The 18484-nt window shown below is 52.4% G+C and overlaps 1 protein-coding gene across 1 annotated transcript in view; it reads right to left on the bottom strand.

Annotated features, from left to right (window-relative positions):
• Positions 1-12382: 12382 nt before the first annotated feature.
• The window catches only part of Fam20c (FAM20C golgi associated secretory pathway kinase), a 48385-nt gene continuing 42283 nt past the window's right edge, over positions 12383-18484 (bottom strand). The window contains exons 6-10 of the mRNA XM_070033371.1: positions 15880-16060; positions 15061-15170; positions 14771-14852; positions 14434-14493; positions 12383-13350 (exon numbers count right to left, since the gene is read on the bottom strand). Coding sequence (XP_069889472.1) covers positions 13101-13350; positions 14434-14493; positions 14771-14852; positions 15061-15170; positions 15880-16060 — 683 coding nt within the window. The 3' untranslated portion in view covers positions 12383-13100. The remainder of the gene's footprint in view (positions 13351-14433; positions 14494-14770; positions 14853-15060; positions 15171-15879; positions 16061-18484) is intronic.

The raw sequence follows: 18484 nt of genomic DNA, 5'->3' as shown, positions 1-18484 counted from the left end.
CCTGGCGGGGCCTGGGTTCTGGGAGCCGCCGCCGCCGCCGCCGCCTCCTCTTCCGCGCAGCCCGCCGGCCGCGCGCGCGCGTTGGGTGCCGCGTGCGCCCTCCAGCCGGCCAGCAGCGTCTGCGCGGAGGCACTGGGGAGCCTGGGCTTCTGGGGTCCCCCGTCGTGCGCCCCGCCCGGATCTCTCGTCCAATCCCGGTGCAGGGGAGGCCCCAGCCACCGGCAGAGCGGGGCGAGTGGAAGCAGGGCTGTGTTGGGGACCCTGTGACCCGCAGGGGAGGGGAACGGAGCTGGGGACGCCCGGGGTGGTCGCGGGCTGAGCGTCCCGCAGCCCCACATCGGGCTCCTCACAGCCTCTGGACTCAGAGCTCCCCGTCCCGCCGCGCGCTCGTGTCCCGTGCGCCCAGGGCGCGCGGAGACGCACAGGAACACTGGTCCCGTGCGCAGATCCAACAGCGCACCAGGCCACCTCAGCCACCAGGAGGTGGGCTGAGGTCAGCGGGGGACCGGCCAGATGGAGATGCCACCTGACACTCCAGAGATCCATTTTTCAGCGTCTCCTCCAGCGCTCTGCTCCGTGCCCTCACCCCACGCTCACTCCTGCCCAGGCCGTGTGTGTGTGTGTGTGTGTGTGTGTGTGTGTGTGAGAGAGAGAGAGAGAGAGAGAGAGAGAGACAGAGACAGAGACAGAGACACAGACACAGACACAGACACAGACAGACACAGACACAGACACAGAGACACAGAGACACAGAGAGAGACAGAGACATAGAGACAGAGACACAGAGACACAGAGAGACAGAGAGCGTCCTGGGGCTTGAACTCAGGGCCTAGGCACTCCCTAAGCTTCTTTTGCTCAAGGCTAGCGCTCTACCACTTAAGCCACAGCACCACTTGCAGCTTTTTTTTTTTTTTTTTGATAGCTTATTGGAGATAAGAGTCTCTCACAGACTTTCCTGCCCTGAATGGCTTTAAACTGATATTCTCTGATCTCAGCCTCTTGAGTAGCTGGGATTACAGGGGTGGGGTACTCGAGCTGGATTTCACAGTGGATACATGTATTTTGCAATAGTTGCACAAGTCTGATTGACAGCCGTGTCTCTGAGCCTTTTCTCTCCCCAAATCCCCCCAATCACAACAGACCCTGAGATGACTACCCCCATCCCTTCCCCCTTCTGAGCCAACTGCTCAGGAGTTTCTGGGGCTGCCTAGTGTTCCTGGGAAAAGGCCCACTGGCCTGGCTCCCACAGCTAAGGGACCTCCTTGAAGGAGAAGCCTGGGGGAGCCAGGGCCCACAGGACCTGGGTAGGGGCAGAGAGACAGGAAGCGCATCTGTCCCTTTGCTCTGGGCGTCTGTTGATGTGGCCCTAAGCCCCATTTAGTGACAGTATCACCCTTGTCATCAGAGGTCAAAATTAAACACAGGAGTACAAGATTATAAACCATCACAGCTCTGTTTGAAGACAGATAGTTTCTTTAAAAAAAAAAAAAAGGGACCTAAGCTGGGTCCTGGTAGCTCATGCCTCTAATTCCAGCTACTGAGATCGGAGGAACAGAGGTTTAAAGCCAACAGGGGCGGACAAATTCAAGAGAATATGTCCCATTAATCAGAAGATAACAAAATAAAAACCAACAGAAGTGGAGGTGTGGCTCAAGTGGTAGAGTGTAGCCTTGAGTGAAAAATCTGAGGGAGAGTGCAAGACCCTGAGTTCAAGCCCCAGTTCCAGAAGAAGGAAAACAACAACAACAACAACAACAACAACAACAACGAAGGTCCCTTGATGCCCTAGACCGGGTAACACAGGAAGTGAGTGTGGACAGTAGCCAAGACTACAATCATATACTACCATTACCAGCTTGTTGTTTGAGATGAGGTCTCACTTTTTTGTCCAGACTTACCTTGCACCTCAACTCTGCCATCTTTCCCTCCTGCGTAGCTGGGATTACAGAGGTGAGCCACTGTGCCAGCACCTCATCCTCTGCTAAATGCTGATGATGGGCCCTGTGCATTTTGTGAATAGCAGCATTAGTAACAATCATGTTCACCGTGTCGTGAGTTCTAGGTCCAAGCTCAATGTTTTATGTGCAACATCGTCCAAACTCAGCAACCCTGTGCCATAGAAAGCTCCTGTCATTGGCTTAATCGGAAAAATATCTTTGTCCATCTCCTAGCTAAAACTTCTGACAGGCCAGAACACAGACCAACTGACTTTTGCAGGCTTTCTGCTTTTACTCTGGGTTTGGTTAGGGGTTCCGTTAGTAGGGATGCAGCCAGCTGTGCCCCATGTGGAACAGCCAGACCTGCCTGACTTGGGCAGCCTGAGTACAACAGCCCATCACCGTGAGCTGGGGCGTGTCCTTGCCTTGACCTCCCCCCAGGGGCTGCCTGCTGTGGGCTCTGACTCCTGGGGTGACAAGATCCCACCTCATCTGAAAAAGGTACAGAAAGGACACAGAGGTCCTGAGCCAGGCCCAGTGTCCCCGGCATCTCAGGTCGGTGCTGTTTCCATGGGTGCCATAGAAAGGGGAGGCTAGAGAGACAGAGGCTGCAGGTGACAGAGGCCAAGGGAGGAGTCGACTGAGGTTCCTGGAATGCGAAGGAGGAATCTCCCTGGATTCTGAGCAGGGAGAGGAGCAAAGAGGCCCCCAAATGGCCTCCAATCAGAAGAGAGTCTCCCAGGAAGGAAGGGCCGGCAGCTTGTGGAGGCTCAGCTCAGCCGTTCTGCCTCCCTACCTCCAGCTGGGGATGTGCTACAATGGAAAGGGGGGAGGCCGGGGGAGCCCTTCAGCCTGGGCTGGGAAAGGGCGCATGCTGGTGGGGCCTGGCTTTGCTGGGTGGGCGGACAGAAACAGAGCTCCACTCTGTGTGTGGATGAGTGCATGCACGTGCCTGCCTGCTTGCTAGTATTGGGGCTTGAACTCATTCCCTTAGCTTTCACTCAAATCTTGCTTTACCCCTTGAGCCACATCTCCACTCCTGGCTTTTTGCTAGTTAACTGGAGAGAAAAGTCTCATGGATGTTGAACCCCAGTACTCAGCCTCGTGAGTGGCTGAGATTATAGGTCTGAGCGTCTAGCATCCGATTCCTCTGAGATCTGCCTATTGCATGGCCCTTCCATGGGCCCTAGGGCTGTCAGACTTAGCCCAAAGCCCATGACCTTTGTGACCTTGGAGCCTGGCCCTTGTCCTGGTCTTGTTCTCTACCTCCTCACCCAGCTCCCTCAGCACCCACAGCCTCACACCTGTGCTGCTGGCCTCACCTACCCCATCTTCAACATCAAGGATGCATCCATTACCTACGGAATGTTCACCCACCAGGAGAGGGCAGGCAATATGTATCATGTAGCTAATGACCACCTCAGTGCCCACAGGCCCAGGCAGAGGTAGAAGACATTCATATCTGTGCTGAGGTCCTGGCTTGAGGTCCAGGGAGTAATCACTCTGGGGAAGTGTTCCATTTCTATACCTTGTGCCATAAGCTATGGGAACTCTGGCTTCGTATCTCTGGACAAGATTTTTGAGCTCTTAGCTTTCCTGCTGGGGTGCAGTTTCCCTTGGGCTTAAGAACTTCTGTTTGTCAGGCCATCTGTAACCTCACACGTCCTGGAGATCTGGATATTAGCCAATTGTTAGGTGTGTCTCCCTGGGTTAAACGGGGCGCATCCCTGAGGAAATCCAGGCTGGGCAGGTTGTGGTTCTGTTTCTCTGCTGGTGCTTCATACTTATGCAAATGTGGTATTTTGTAGCCGATGTGCCCTGTCTCCTGCGAACAAAACCAGGGTACACCACGAGTGGAAGGAAGCTCTTGCCATCTGGAAGATGTCCTAGTGTCACCCATCAGCAGACCAAGGTCCCTCTGCCCTATTCACATAAGAGTCCTGAGCCAGCGAGGAGCAGCTCTTCCCAAATTGCCAGTCTAAGGTACTTGAGTGCCCCAGATTTAGGGGCCCTGAGGCTCACAGTCCCAAGCCCTGAGAGTGAGGGACTGGTTGCTCCAGGCTATAGAAGCCAGAGACTTAGGGCTGTAGTTAAGCTTGAGGCTGATTGCTCTGGGCTTTAACCATCAGCAGCTCTGCATTTGGCCCTATTGTAATCCTGAGCTTCCAGACGCTGGGGGTGGCTGCAGCAGGCGGCACCTGCTAGGGCTCTCATTTCTGAGTGGGCCTGGAGTTCTGGGACCTCTGGGTCCTGCAGTGAAGGGTGTTAGCAGCTCTAGCCTAGGAAGTCTGAGACCCTTGAGACTCAAGGCGTGGCTGCTTGGCCTCCTATTTTCTTCACCCATGGCTCCTTATCCTCCTATGCCTTTCTCTATTCCTGTCAGTCCTCATTGTCTCCTCCTCCTTCTCTATGTTTCTGCGCTGGCCACTTTCTGGAACCCTTCTGTGGCTCCCATAAATGGTCACTTGTTCCACTTTGACGCCTTTCTCTTCTGTTTGTCTTACCAGCTCAGCCCAGGCTACTAACAGTAGTGATAGAAGGTAGACAAGAAAAGACCAGAAGCCTTTTACTGATGTTTACAACAGTAGGAGACAGCATAGGAAGATGTCTCAGGGGACTCAAAAGTTGAGAACAGCCTGCTTATATAGCCCAAAGGGGGTGTGGTAAGCGTGCTTGCACCAATCACAGTTCTTCATGTAAATACAAGATTGAATTTACACCAGTCACAGCACAGCACATAAGGGCATTTCTTTTTTTAACCAGTCACAGCAACCTTTCATGCAAACGAAACACTTATGTTTACACCAATCACAGCACAGCCTGTCAGGCAAATGAAGAATTATATTTTCACCAATCACAGGCCTTCTGATGGTCCTCCAGGGGTAGTGCTCTCCCTCTGGCCTGGGTAAAAACAGCTGCTAGCGTTCATGGAGGCCTAGAGGCTGGTGGTGGCAGAAAGTCTGGCACAAGCCCTGGTGGCGCAGTGCCTTCTGCAGCTGGAGTTGTGCTTGGAGCAGCAAGAAGCTGGGATTGTAGGGCAGCTTCCTCAAGGAGCAATGTTCAGAGTAGCCCAGCTACCTGCCTGGTTGAGGGACTATCCTGTGCTAAGGGTAGTAGGGCAGCAAGGAAGGTCTGACAGCTGTCAATCAAGACTCAAATGGCCCCCAGTCCCCAACATCTTCGTTTACTGAGAAGAACATAACCATTAAGGCCCATCATTAATATTAGCAGTGATGTCACAGTGATGTCACAGTGCTCTCACAGTGCTTCAGTCCTGTCCCAGGACCCCAGGGAGAGGCAGGTCCCTTCCACTTACCTCTCCAGTTCACATAGAAACGACACTGAGACTACAGAAGAGATAATGCACCTGGATTGGGGGGCAGTAGTGGTTTGATGGTGATCCCCTCCCCCGCCTTCTGCTACTTCTCTCCCACTGTGAATCTCTACATATGAGCTTATTTAGAAATAGGGCCAAGGTACCAGCTATGGATCTTGAAAGGAAACCATCTTGGAATTTTTTAAAGGCACTCCTTAGTTCAATGACCAGACTTCTTATAATAAAAAAAATGGGAGAGAGGATTGGATACCCAGAAAGACAGGAGACACAGACGCAGAGGAGGCCATGTGATGACAGATGCCAAAGTTTAGAGGCCCCAAATCAGGGACATCCTAGGAAACAGGCGTGGAGCAAATGCTCCCGGAAAGGCCTCAGACAGACCAACCTGTGCACACCTTGGTGACTGACTTCAGTCTCTCCAGGTACGAGGAGATTAATTTCTGTCATCTCCTGCCACTGAGCTTGTGGCAATATTGGGAAACTCATGTAATGATTATGACCTTGGTCTGCAGTGCAGCAGCTGCTAGGGTCCATCACGATGGAGGATACACTCACCTCTGTTTTGGCCATTGCATGGACCTATGTGGTAGCTCACAAGGTGTAACCGGAAGGTGACTCTGCTACGCCAAACAGGTGAACCTGGAGAAGGCTTGTGGTTAATAGAAAATCCCAGACCCAGTGTATTGGTTATGTACCACCGAGTAACACAGCAGAGCAGGTTTAGGATTTGTCATTGTACAGGGTTTCTAAAGGTCAGGATTTCATGGATGGGGGGAGTCTGCTGGAGCATCTAGCTTGGGGACTCCAGGCTAGAGTTGGAGCCTGGTTGGCTGGCTCAGGTGAGCTGGATGGGGGCAGGAGCCAATCCAGAGGTGGGCCTCTCCCATGGCTGCCATTTGTGGCCCCAGCAGCCTCCACAGGCTGCTCACTATAGTAACTTCCTACAGGAGACCTAGGGGAGAGTATACAGAAGCTACTGTACTAAGGATTGAACCCAGGACCTTGTGCATGCTAAGCAAATGCTCTACCACCCAAGCCATGCCATAGGCTTATTTTCAGGGTTTTTTTTTGTTGTTGTTGTTGTTTTTGGTCGTGGGGCTTGAACTCTGGGCCTGAGCACTATCCCTCAGCTCTTAAGTTCAAAGCGGGTGCTTTACTACTGACCCACCACCACTTCTGGTTTTCTGGTGGTTAATTGGAGGTAAGAGTCTCATGGACTTTCCTGCCCAGGCTGGCTTTGAACTGCGATCCTCAGATCTCAGCTTCCTGAGTAGCTAGGATTACAGGTGTGAGCCACCGGCATCCGGCTCTATTTTCAGGGTTTTTTTTTTTTTTTTTGTACTAGGTCTTGAACTCAAGACCTAGATGCTGTCTGTTAACCTTTTCACTCAAAGTTAACACTCTGCTACTTGAGTCACACCTCTACTTCTGTTTTGTTTTCCTGGTTAATTGGAGATAAGAGTCTCATAGACTTTCCTGTCCAATCTGTGAGTCAAGATCCTCAGATCTCAGCCTCCTGGCTAGCTAGATCAATTTTAGTTTATTTCATTTTTTAATTTATTTTATGTTGGTCATGGGGCTTGAACTCAGGACCTGGATGCTGTCCCTGAGCTCTTCAGTTCAAAGCTAGTGCTCTATCACTTTGAGCCATAGCTCCACTTCCAGTTTTGTGGTGGTTAATTGGAGATAAGTGTCTCATGGACTTTTCTGCCTGGGCTGCCTTCAAATCACAATCCAAAGATCTCAGCCTCCTGAGTAGCTAGGATTACCAGCACCAGCACCCAGCTCATTTTTGAGACAATTTCTCAACCCACTTTCTGAGTAGCTGGGATTACAGGCATGCACTACTCCGTTCAGCTGCCATGGTGTCTTGAAGCCTGGTGATGGGAGCCATCAGTCCTTGCTAGTTGGTCTTGAAGACTCCCTATGGTGATGCTGGGTAACTCTTGAGGTGTGAACTCCAGGAAGTGAGGGCTCTCTGGGGACTCTGAGGGCGGCTTCCCACTCATGGGAAAAGAAGAACCTGCAGTGCTGGTTCTGAGGGCTGCAGGAACATGGAAGAACATTAAGAAACAACAGATCCCCTGGGATGGTGAAAGTAAGCAGAGATCTGGAGCTGGCCAAAGGGCAGGGCCCAGATGAGGCCTTGGTGTCTTGATGGAGTACAAAGAGATGAGGGGTGAAGATGACGGAGCATCTGCAGGGACCAGGCAGCTGTTCACCGTGGTGTTTGGGGAGGGCGTGGGGTGTGCGGGCTGCTGGGATGCGGCAGGCAGGCGGGCGGGCTGTGTTGTGAAAGCAGGGTTTGCCTGTGTGGAATGCCCAGTCTAGCAGCGAATGCACTGCTGGCAAAGGGATCCAAGATACACGTGGGTCAGCATGGAGGCAGGGAGAGACTGCACAGGAGGACACATGGAGGCCGGAGGGGCTAGCCAGGGCTGGGGACAGTTTTGAGTCATGCTCAGAATGGAGATAAACCAAGTGAGGAGATGACACAGGCACATGAGCTCCAGAATAATATCCTTGGATAGGCAAAGGCCCTATGGTACCAGGGAAGTGGTTGCTTCCAGAAGGCCACGCTGTGTCAGTGCCACGGCCTTCCAGATGCATCCATAGCTTCTTACTCTGTGCCTCAGCCCCTTCTTCACTGGGCAGGGACAGGACTAAGCTTCACCACTTGTTAAGAACATATCTGAGCCACAGTAGCTAGGTACTGTGGCTCAGACCTGTAATCCCAGCTACCCAGAAGGTAGCGGTCAGAACAATTGAGGTTTAAGGCCGACCTGGGTAAAAAGCTATCGGGATACTCATTTCAACAAGAAAGCTTGGGGTGGCGGTATGTGCCTGTAATGCCAGCGATGTGGGGGGTGTAAGGTAAAAGAGAATCTCTTGACTAGGCCAGCCGGGCAAAACAACAACAACAACAACAATAACAACAACAACATCAATAATGTGAGATCTTATCTGAAGGGTAACAAACAAAAAATACATATAAGTTATGTGGCTCAAGTAAGAGTACCTGTCTAGCAAGCACAACTCCTAGAATTTAAACTCTCAATGATAACAAAGAATGTATAAATTAGACCAAACAGGAATTTTTGGAACACCAGATATATGCTTGGTCCTGAGGACAATGTAGCTAAAAGCCAACTTCTGCCCACCTTTAACCTGACTGTGAGAGGCTGGTGGGGGATCCCGAAGCCCTGGACACCGGTAGGGCCAGGCTGGCATGGTCTAGAGGCTGGCTGAAGCTGGGCTCTTGCTTTCCTCCAGTTTTCCTCTAGATGGCGCAAGGGACCAGGCAGAGCAGGTGCCCCAATGATGCTGGCCTCACCTGGGCACAGCAGGAGGACACACCTGGATACAGCCAGCACTGAAGAAGGTCCCATGGTCCTAGGCAGATGCTCTGGGCAGGGACTGCTTCTCCCTCTTCCTCTCCCCCCTCCCCTCCCCTCCCCTCTCCTTCCCTCCTCTCCCCACTGCTCTCATCTCCTCACTCCCCTTTCTCCTCCCTTTTCCTTCCGTCCCTCCCTCCCTTCCTCCCTCCCTCCCTCCCTTCCTTCCTTCCTTCCTTCCTTCCTTCCTTCCTTCCTTCCTTGCTTCCTTGCTTCCTTCCTTCTTCCTTCTTTTGTGCTGGCACTGGGGTTTGAACTCAGAGCCTCACACTCTCACTTGGCTTCTTCACTCAAGACTGGCACTCTACCACTTGAGCCACATCACCACTCAGACTTTTTGCTGGGTAACTGGAGATAAGAGTTTCATGGACTTTCCTGCCCAGGCTGGCTTTGAGCCTCAATCCTCAGACCTCAGCCTCCTGAGTCACTAGGATTACAGGTATGTGCCATGGCCTGGCCCTTCTCACCGACTTGGTCATTTTCTCACCTGTGTCTGAGGCTGCATTCCCTAGGTTTTGTATCTGCCTGGGTGGGAATGTCTGTGAGACTCTCATCTCTAATTAATCACCAAAAATCCTGAAGAGGAGCTGTGGCTGAAGTGGTAGAGTGCCGGTCTTGAGCAAAAAAGCTCAGGGACAACGCACCTGGGCCCTGAGTTCAAGCTCCAGGACAAGCACACATGCGCAGGTGCACACACACGTGCACACACACACACACACACACACACACACACACACACACACACACACACACACACACACTCTCTCTCTCCCCTTCTGCTGCTTCACAGTCAGCACCTCAGGGGCCCCGTGGAGTGATGGTTCTCGTAACGCTCCACCTGCTTCTTTTCCTGTTCCCCCACCATCCACACCTCTGCCTGCCCTGTGTGTCCTTGGTCCTGGCTGGGACACCAGCCCTGGGCAGCAGGCAGCTTGGCGCCAGGATCCCCAAATGAAAGTAGTGAATCCCCAGGACTCTGTTCTGACAGAGCAGGGAGCCAGAGCCCCAGGGCCAGATGTGGCTGGGCAGGTCATCCTGAGGCGGTGCCCCTGGGCTGGCCTCTCCTCACATCCTCACAGACTTGTCCCCTCCGTGTCTGTCTCCCCTCAGATGGGATTAAGAACCCTCTAGTGACCTTATGTAACTGTATTCTCCTCTACAAAGGTCCTGTCCCCTAGAGTCCCACTAGGGACACAGGATGTGGGTGATATTATCCTTTCTGTTCCCATGAGATGCCTGTCTTTGGTGACTTTGGTCCCCATGAGTTTTGTGGTGAGTGATGACCCACCTATGTGAGTCTCTGACAGAGATGAGGGTCCATAGGGCTGTTCATGAGCAGCCAGGGCCATAGAGACCCTGGAGAAGGATGGGATGGGGATGTAACAGACCCCACCAGGCTGGGGTCTCAGGACTGGGCAGACAGAACTTCCCTAGTCTTGGACCCACATGTGAAGGTACAGCTGCTCTGCCCCCTGGCAGCATAAGCAGAAGGTGACTCTGCTGCCCCCCCACTGGGTAAATATTGGGCCTTGGGCTAAGGCAGGAAGACAGGGACCTTTCTAGGGTCACTCTTTCACCCAGTGATTCCCTTCCAGGATTCATCGGGGGTCTTGCCGGTTTGATAGGTGGTATCTATAGAGCCTGGCTGGGGATTTGGGGTTCCAGCAGGGGCCTTGTATTCCTCTGGGGTTTGAGTCTGTTCTGGGAACCTCCTTAACTCATCCCTCTCAGCGTCAATTTCTCATATGGGGAAATGAGAAAAACCAAGGCAGCCTTCACTGTTCAGTGTAGCTTGCAGGTCTGCGGCTCTACAGCTGTGTACATGACAGTTGAGGTGAATAGGGTACTGGCAGGAAATACCTAGAAGGGCTGGGTTGGGATTGTCATACCCTGGCTGTTTGTTTGTTTTTGCCAATCCTGGGGCTTCAACTCAGGGCCTGAAGGTGCTGCCCAGGTGCCTCTTCCTGCTCAAGGCTAGTGCTCTACCACTTGAGCCGCAGCACCACTTAGGGCTTTTTTGGAGATAAGAGTCTCACGGACTTTCCTGCTATCCTCAGATCTCAGCCTTTTGAGTAGCTGGGATTATAGGCATGAGCCACCAGTGCCCAGCTTTCAAGACTGTGTGTGTGTGTGTGTGTGTGTGTGTGTGTGTGTGTGTGTGTGTGTGTGTGTGTGTGTGTGTGTGTGTGTGTGTGTGTGTGTGTGTGTGTGTGTGTACAGGTACTGGGACTTGAACTCAGAGCCTAAGTCCTGTCCCTAAGTTGTTTTTTTTTTTTGCTTTCAAGACTGTGTGTGTGTGTGTGTGTGTGTGTGTGTGTGTGTGTGTGTGTGTGTGTGTGTGTGTGTGTGTGTGTACAGGTACTGGGACTTGAACTCAGAGCCTAAGTCCTGTCCCTAAGTTTTTTTTGCTCAAGCCTGGCATATTACCACTTGACCCACAGTTCCACTTCTGGCGTTTTGTAGTTAATTGGAGATGAGTCGCACGGACATTCCTGCCCTAGCTAGCTTCAAATCATGATCCTTAGACCTCAGTTTTGTGAGCAGCTATGGTTACAGGTGTGAGCCACCAGTGCCTGGTTAGGATTCTTGTAGCACAAGAGTATAGATGAACTCACTAAAGAGTATGTTGAAAATGAACTCTACAGGGGCTGGGAAGGTGGCTCAGTGGTAGAGTACTTGCCCTGCATGCATGAGGCCCTGGGTTCAATTCTTCAGCACCACATAACCAGAAAAAAAAGCCAGAAGTGGTGCTGTGGCTCAAGTGGTAGAGCGCTAGCCTTGAGCTGAAGAGCTGAGGGACAGCATCCAGGCCCAGAGTTCAGGCCTGACAAAAAAAGGGAAAAAAATTAAGAAAATGAACTATACAACTGAGTGTGGGGATGGGAGAGAAAAACTGGGAGACAGTGAGGGAAGGTGTGACACTGTCCAAAAAGAAATGTACTCATTACTTATATAAATGTAACCCCTCTGTATATCACTTTTATAGTAACAATTAGAAAAACACCAGCCAGCTGGACACGGTGGCTTAGGCCTATAATTCTAGCTACTCAGGAGGCTGAGATCTGAGGATTGTGGTTCAAAGCCAGCTGGGGCAGGAAAGTCCGTGAAACTCTTATCTCCAATTAACCACCAGAAAACTGGAAGTGGCGCTGTGGCTCAGGTGGTAGAGCATACCCTTGAGCTGATGAGCTGAGGGACATCGCCCAGGCCCAGAGTTCAAAACCCACGACAAAACAAACATACAAACAAAACCCACAAAAACACCAACCGAGCAACCCAGAGTATAGAGGCTGCTACCATCTTGTCCCTGGACTCTGCTCTAGACATCTGACCCCAGCAGGGGATTCCACCAGATGGAAGGAACTGGAACTTCTGGACTCAGTTTTTTTTTCCCTTTTTGTAGGTAGTGGGGCTCGAACTCTGTCCCTGCGTTCTTCAGCTCAAGGTGAATGCTCTACTGCTTGTGCCACAGCGCCACTTCCGTTTTTCTGGTGGTTAATTGGAGATAAGAGTCTCATAGACTTTTCTGTCTGGGCTGGCTTCGAACCTCAATCCTCAGATCTCAGCCTCCTGAGTAGCTAGGATGACAGGCACTGTAATGAGATTAGAGCCACTGGCACCCAGCTCAGTTCTTGCGGGATGGGACCCTTGTCTCAGGGGCTCCTGCTGGGCTCAGCGCTCCACCCCATGCCAGGCTGTGTGTAGGCAGGACCCGCACTTGCTGAATCTTTATTAACACTTGTACCATACTGAAAACAATCCACAGAAATGTTGCAAGGTTGGCCTACTGCAGCTGGGGCCTGTGGGCCGTGGGCAACACAGCTGCACCAACTGTCCCATCAAAGCCGAGGGCGGATAGCGGCCCCTGCCCACAGCGAAGGTCCAGCCACTGCCAAGCAGTGGACAAGTACATAAACTAGTCATTGAACCCCCCCTCCCAAAAGCCACACTCAGGAGCCTGTCTGTCCACTCACAGGCCTTTAGGTTGGGCCCAGATCCCCCTCCACCGCAGCGGGGCTCTGCAGCCTGAGGTCAGAGGCCCCCGGAAGGAGCAGAGTTTTCTTTTTCCACTGAGGTTCAGAGTTCAAGAGTGAGCCAAGGAGATGGGGTCCCATGGGAGCTATTCTGCACCCTCGTTTAATCCCAGACGCAATGTGTGGTCTGTGTGGGTGGCTGTCCATTGTGTCGTGTACACCTTATATAAATACAAAACAGTGGGCAAAGGTGTGGTGTCCTTATTCAAAAGAACACGGTGTCTCTGCTGCAGCCACTGGGTTGTGAGTTGAAGGCGACTCCTCCAGTCTCTGCTGCAGACACTCGGAAGGTCCAGGCCTCCGGGGTCACAGTTCACACAACCCCAGGCTGCCTCTGCATTCCTGCGTGGCCGCGGCCTTCTCCTTCCTCGAGGTCAATGCAGGCGGGCACAGGTCACTACCTCTCGGTGGTGGCTCTGTGCTCGACACCCAGATCATCCTCCACCACGCTGCCCAGCCCCTGCTTGTCCACGCAGTCCCGCACGGCCTGCAGTGCAATGCGGAGCCGCCGGTCCAGGGCATCCAGGTGCAGCCGGTACAGCACAGGGGCCACCCGGTCCCTCCGCAGGGACTCGGCCATCAGCACGCTCAGCTTGTGCTCCTCCTTGGCCAGCAGCTGCAGCCGCAGGTAGGTGGACTTCCGGATCCTGGGGAAGAAAGAGAGGGTTGGAGGTGCTGGCCACGGGAAGACAGTGCTCAAGCCAGGCTGGCACGTTGGCTGGAGTAGGGGAGAAGGGAGGAGACAGAGACAGAGACAGAGAGGAGGGGGCAGGGACACAGAGATGGGGACAGAGAAAGAGATAAGAGACGTGGGCATCATCAGCTGCAATGAAAACTGATGAAAATGAACTAAGCAACTCAAGGGCAGCGATGGCAGGGAGGGAATGAGAGGGAAAGAGGGAACAGCAGACACTAAGCAAAAAGAAAAAAAATGTACAGATCACCTGATGTGGAAGAAATAGTTGTATGGCCAAAGCTTACAGAATTCACAAACTTTATAGACCAGGATAATGATAATTTGCCTGTTGAAGGTTAAAATGTGTTTGTGACTGTTTAAGTATCACTGTCCCACAATACTGTGGAATTTATGCAATCCATCTCAATGAAATTATTTTTAAAATTAATTAAAAATAAAGAAGATATGGGCAGAGAGACACACACAGAGAGAAAGAGACAGAAAGAGACAAGGGCGGAGATATGTAGAAGCCTAGAGAGACAGAGACATAAGTAGATAGATAGGAGAGACAGGGAGAGAGAGTGCAAACAAGAGAGTGAGCAAGGGGGGAGAGGGATTGAGGGAGAGGGAGAGGCCCAAGCTCAAAGGCCTCATGGTGGCTGTGTTCTAGTGTTGGTTCTACCTTGCACATGTGCAGGGCCTGGTGGCAGAGCTGGTGCCCTATGTCTCCAGGGTGGACCCAGGGGACAGATATAGGCAGGTGGTGGGCAGCTCATCAAGGGACTGTCCCTAACTCGGCTTGGTGGTCTGTCTGGACAGGTGGACTCTGATTTCTTATTCAAACCATTTCCCCCCTACAAGCCTGTGTCCCAGCCATGAGAGCCACTGCTGGCTGGCCCCACAACCTCACAGGGCCTAGGAACGAGAGGAGCCTGCCTTTGACGGCTAAGGGGGAGAAGGGGAAGGGGAGAGGTCACTGGCAGTGGGAGGGGGCGTGTGATTCGGGGCTGTGGATCTCCCCTCCCGATGGCCGGGCTGCTGGTGGCTGCCATACCTGCAGCATTGCTGTAAGGGCGCCAGGATGGAAAGTTCATCGTGAGAATACTTCCCAAACCTGTGGAAGGAAGGAAGGAAGAGCCTGAGGATTGACCGGGGAGCAGGGTTGGGGGGGTGGGAATAGCAGCCTTTAGCCTCAGTTTCAGTTTCCCTGGGCAAACAAAACATGCTTCCTCGGGGGACTGACTATCAGACCCCCTCCCTGTGCCCGTGTCCCTGGCTTTCCCAGTGAGAGCGGCTATCCCTCCCCACTGGGGCCTGCTCTCTCCGGGGCTGGGCTGGACCCCGTGGGCAAGTAAGGTGGGCAGGTGTTGTTTTCAGGGTGGAGGCCTCACCCTCGCCCGTTGTCCAGGTGAATGATGAAAGTCTCATTTCCAAACTTCTCAAAGGTCTCGTAGTGGTGACGGTCCATGTTCCCTAGAGAGACAAAGAGTGCTCAGAGGCCTCTGTCCCTTCTCCACCCCCCACCATGCAGCCTCAGGTCCCACACAACCCAGCAGCAGTGGCTCAGCCCCATCCCTCCCTCCTCAAGTCCCTAGGATCCTCACTCAGTCAGTGCCAGGTGGGCAGGACCTGAGCCTGGGCCCTGCCTTCCCATTGGCCAGCACAACCCTGAGGGACATACCCATGAGGAAGTCAAAAATGGTCATGTCTATGATGTCCAGGATGCGGTGGCCGCTGTCATAGGGTGGAGTCTGCTTCACCTCCTCGCAGTAATCGGGGTCCACTTCCCACCTGCAGAGAGCCAGATTGAGGCCTGGGCCCCTCCTCTGAGCTGATAAAGAGGCCTACATCCGGAGGGCATGGAGCTATTGGGGTGACACTGGGCAAGGACAGGAGCTGATCCCTGAGACTGAGTGTTCGCAGAGGACCAGCCCTGGCCACAGGGCATTGGTAAAAGTGTGGGGCTGAGAGCGGACAAATGGAACACGGCACTGAGGGGCTGTATTCGGAAGGGACCCCAATGGAGGGCAGGCTAAGCACTTCTAAGGGGCTTTTTTTTGGGGGGGGGTGAGGGTGGGGGGCTTGAACTCAGAGCCTGTGAGCTGTCCCTGAGCTCTTTTGCTCAAGGCTAGCGCTGTACCACTTTGAGCCAGAGCGCCACTTCCTATTTTCTGGTGGTCAATTGGGGATAAGAGTCTCATGGACTTTCCTGCCCAGGCTGGCTTTGAACTGCGATCCTCAGATCTCAGCCTCCCCAGTAGCTAGGATGACAGGCATGAGCTACCGGTGCAGGGCTACTCTTAGGGGTTTCTAATTCTCAGATTAGAGTCCTGCTGGCCAGCCAATAGATCAGCCATTGTGTCACACACATGCTGGCTTTGCACATGGCCCTGCTGCCCCCTTTTGCTCCCCGGGATAAGGATAATCTGACTCCCTCCTTGGGCTGTGGGGAGATCCTCCAGACTCTCTGTTCTGCTGCAGCCTGGATCCCGACACTCACTCGGCCTTCTTGCGCTTGTGGTAGGAGCGGCGCCAAGGGTTCCGCCACGTCTTCCTCTTGGCCAGGGACAGGTCTGGAAGGAACGCAGCCAGGGACCCCTCTATCTGGTCGGGCCTCCCGCACAGGGCATGCTCCGTCGAGCAGTAGTATGAGCATTCTCCGTAGAAGCAGATGTTGTTGGCTGATGGAGAGACAAAGCCGGTCACCTGCAACTCCTCCTTCAGTGTGGTCCCATGGGGACTAATGTCCCAGCTGGGCTTTGTCCCATGTGCCATCCCATGGCCTTCTCAGGGTTTTGCTTGGCTTTGCCTGGGCAGGAATCATCACCGTCCTCAGCTCAACAGTCACCTCTGGCCCTGCAGATCGAACCTCTAGAGCCACAGGGCTCGGGGTCAGAGCTAGGATCCAACTGATTTCTTCACTCTCAGAACAAGCAATGTTCAAAAGCACCCCCTCAGCCGGGTACTGGCCTCTCACGCCTGTCATCTTAGCTACTCAGGAGGCTGAGATCTGAGGATCGCAGTTCAAAGCCAGCCTGGGCAGGAAAGTCCATGAGGCTCTTATCTCCAACTTAACCACCAGAAAACCAGAAGTGGTGCTGTGGCTCAAGTGGTAGAGCGCTATCCTTGAGCTGAAGAGTTCAGGGACAGCACCTAGGCCCAGAGTTCAAGTCTCATGACTGACAAAAAAAAAAGACCTAAAAAAAGCACCCCTTCACCCCCAAAATGATTCACATCACAAAGAAAGTCAAGAAATACTTCACAGAACAGGAGGAACTATTTTTGCAAAGAACTATTTTTGCAAACTATTTTTTGCAAAAACTGTTTTTGGCAAGGATCTTCTAATATTTAGAATATGTGAAACACTTGGATCAAGCATGGTGGGGCACCCCTGTAACCCCAGCTCCTTGGGAGGATCTTGGTCCACAGATATTGTATGAGACTACCTACAGAACAAACTAAAAGCAAAGGGGTTGGGGAATGGCTCAAGAGGTAGAATGCCTGACAACAAGTTCAAGGCTTTGAGATCAATCCTTAGTTACAGCCACATGCATGCGCGCGCGTGTGTATGTGTGTGCACGCGCGCACCACAGTGAAAGAAAGAATGCTTAAAACTCAGTAACAAAAAAAGACAACCTATCTAATATATGGGCAAATGACTTAGATGGAAGTGGAGGGATAGATCTTCTATTTCTGTGTTGATCTTAGGACTTGAACTCAGGACCTGGGCACTGTCCCTGAGCTTCTTTTGCTTTAAGGCTAGTATTCTACTGTTTGAACCACAGCTCCACTTCTGGCTTTTTTGGTGATAAGAGTCTCACAGACGTTCTTGCCTGGGCTGGCTCTGAATTGCAATCCTCAGATCTCAACTTCCTGAGTAGTGAGGATGATAGGTGTGAGCCACGGGCACCTACTTCTATCTTCTTCTTGAAGAAGAAACACAATGGTCCAGAAGCTCATGGCAAGACCACTGGTTATCTGGGCATCGGGATCACCATAGGACCCTAGCCATTCCCCCACCTGGGTACTCCTCAAAGAGAAGAAGGAAATGTATTTCTGTTAAGAAGCTTAAGAATGTCCAAGGCAGCGGTGATAACACAATTAACAAATGCCCACCAGCTGGTGGTGGAGAGCCACACTCAAGTTTTCATATGGTGAAATATTACTTGCTACGGAAAAGGGATGCAGCTCAGACACAAGCTGTAGTTTGGATGAACCACTAAGGACCTCATGCTCAGTGAGAGAAAGCAGGGTAAATCACGAGCATGTCTTCACTTATACAAACCATCCTGGAGCAGGTAGATTCCACAGGGATGGCACCCCAAGGCTGCTGAGGGCTGGGGGAAAACATTGGGGCTCTGTGACAGGTGTGGGGCTTTGGTTCTGGATTTGGTCCAGCAGGATGTCCTGGATTTTTGAGGATTCAGATTTGAGCACATCAAGAATCTGCTGGAACTACTCAATCCTATGCTTTAAAACGTTATGTTCTATGCCATGTGAATTATAGCTCAATTAAAAAAAATATTGTTTAGAATCTACAAGTTCCTGGCTACCTATTAACTACCTTCATTCAAGGGTTTAGCCCTTCCCCATTGCAGGGGTGGGGGGAAGGCTAGGTGGTCATCTGATTGGATCACAGCCCCACGGATGGTGTATTGGCCCATTTATTTACAGATCCAAGCTACCTTTTCATACTCTCTTTTATTTGCCTGACAAGGAGAACCTTGCAAACCTGGGGCTATAGAAGTTCATGTGACTTCTTCCCTGAGTCGTATGTCCAGGTCCTGTGGGCTCCTATGGATGCCAGCTTAGCTCTGCCGGGCACATCCACGGGGCAGGAAGGGCCGGGGAGGCTGTCTGTGTCACCGATCTGCAAGCTGAAGCCTTGGATGAAGAGGTACCCGCATGGCCCACAGCAGACCCACCTTGCCCTGGGTGTAGCAAGTCAGGACCAGCTCTGTGCACGGTCTCCTGCCTCTCCCTGCCCTCCCCAGGCCTCAGCACTTCAGAACCAGGGCTGGATAATTACGGTGGTAGGAAGGATCTGAGAGAGATCAGCCTGTGTGGCCCCACAGGCTGATAGCATTTAATCAGCAACCCGGAGG

The sequence above is a fragment of the Dipodomys merriami genome, unplaced genomic scaffold, assembly GCF_024711535.1.
Source record: "Dipodomys merriami isolate MVZ:Mamm:240054 unplaced genomic scaffold, mDipMer1.0.p SCAF_22, whole genome shotgun sequence".
Taxonomy (NCBI): Eukaryota; Metazoa; Chordata; class Mammalia; order Rodentia; family Heteromyidae; genus Dipodomys; species Dipodomys merriami.
The sequence above is the reverse complement of the archived record's forward strand: the minus strand, read 5'-3'. Positions and strand labels throughout refer to the sequence as shown.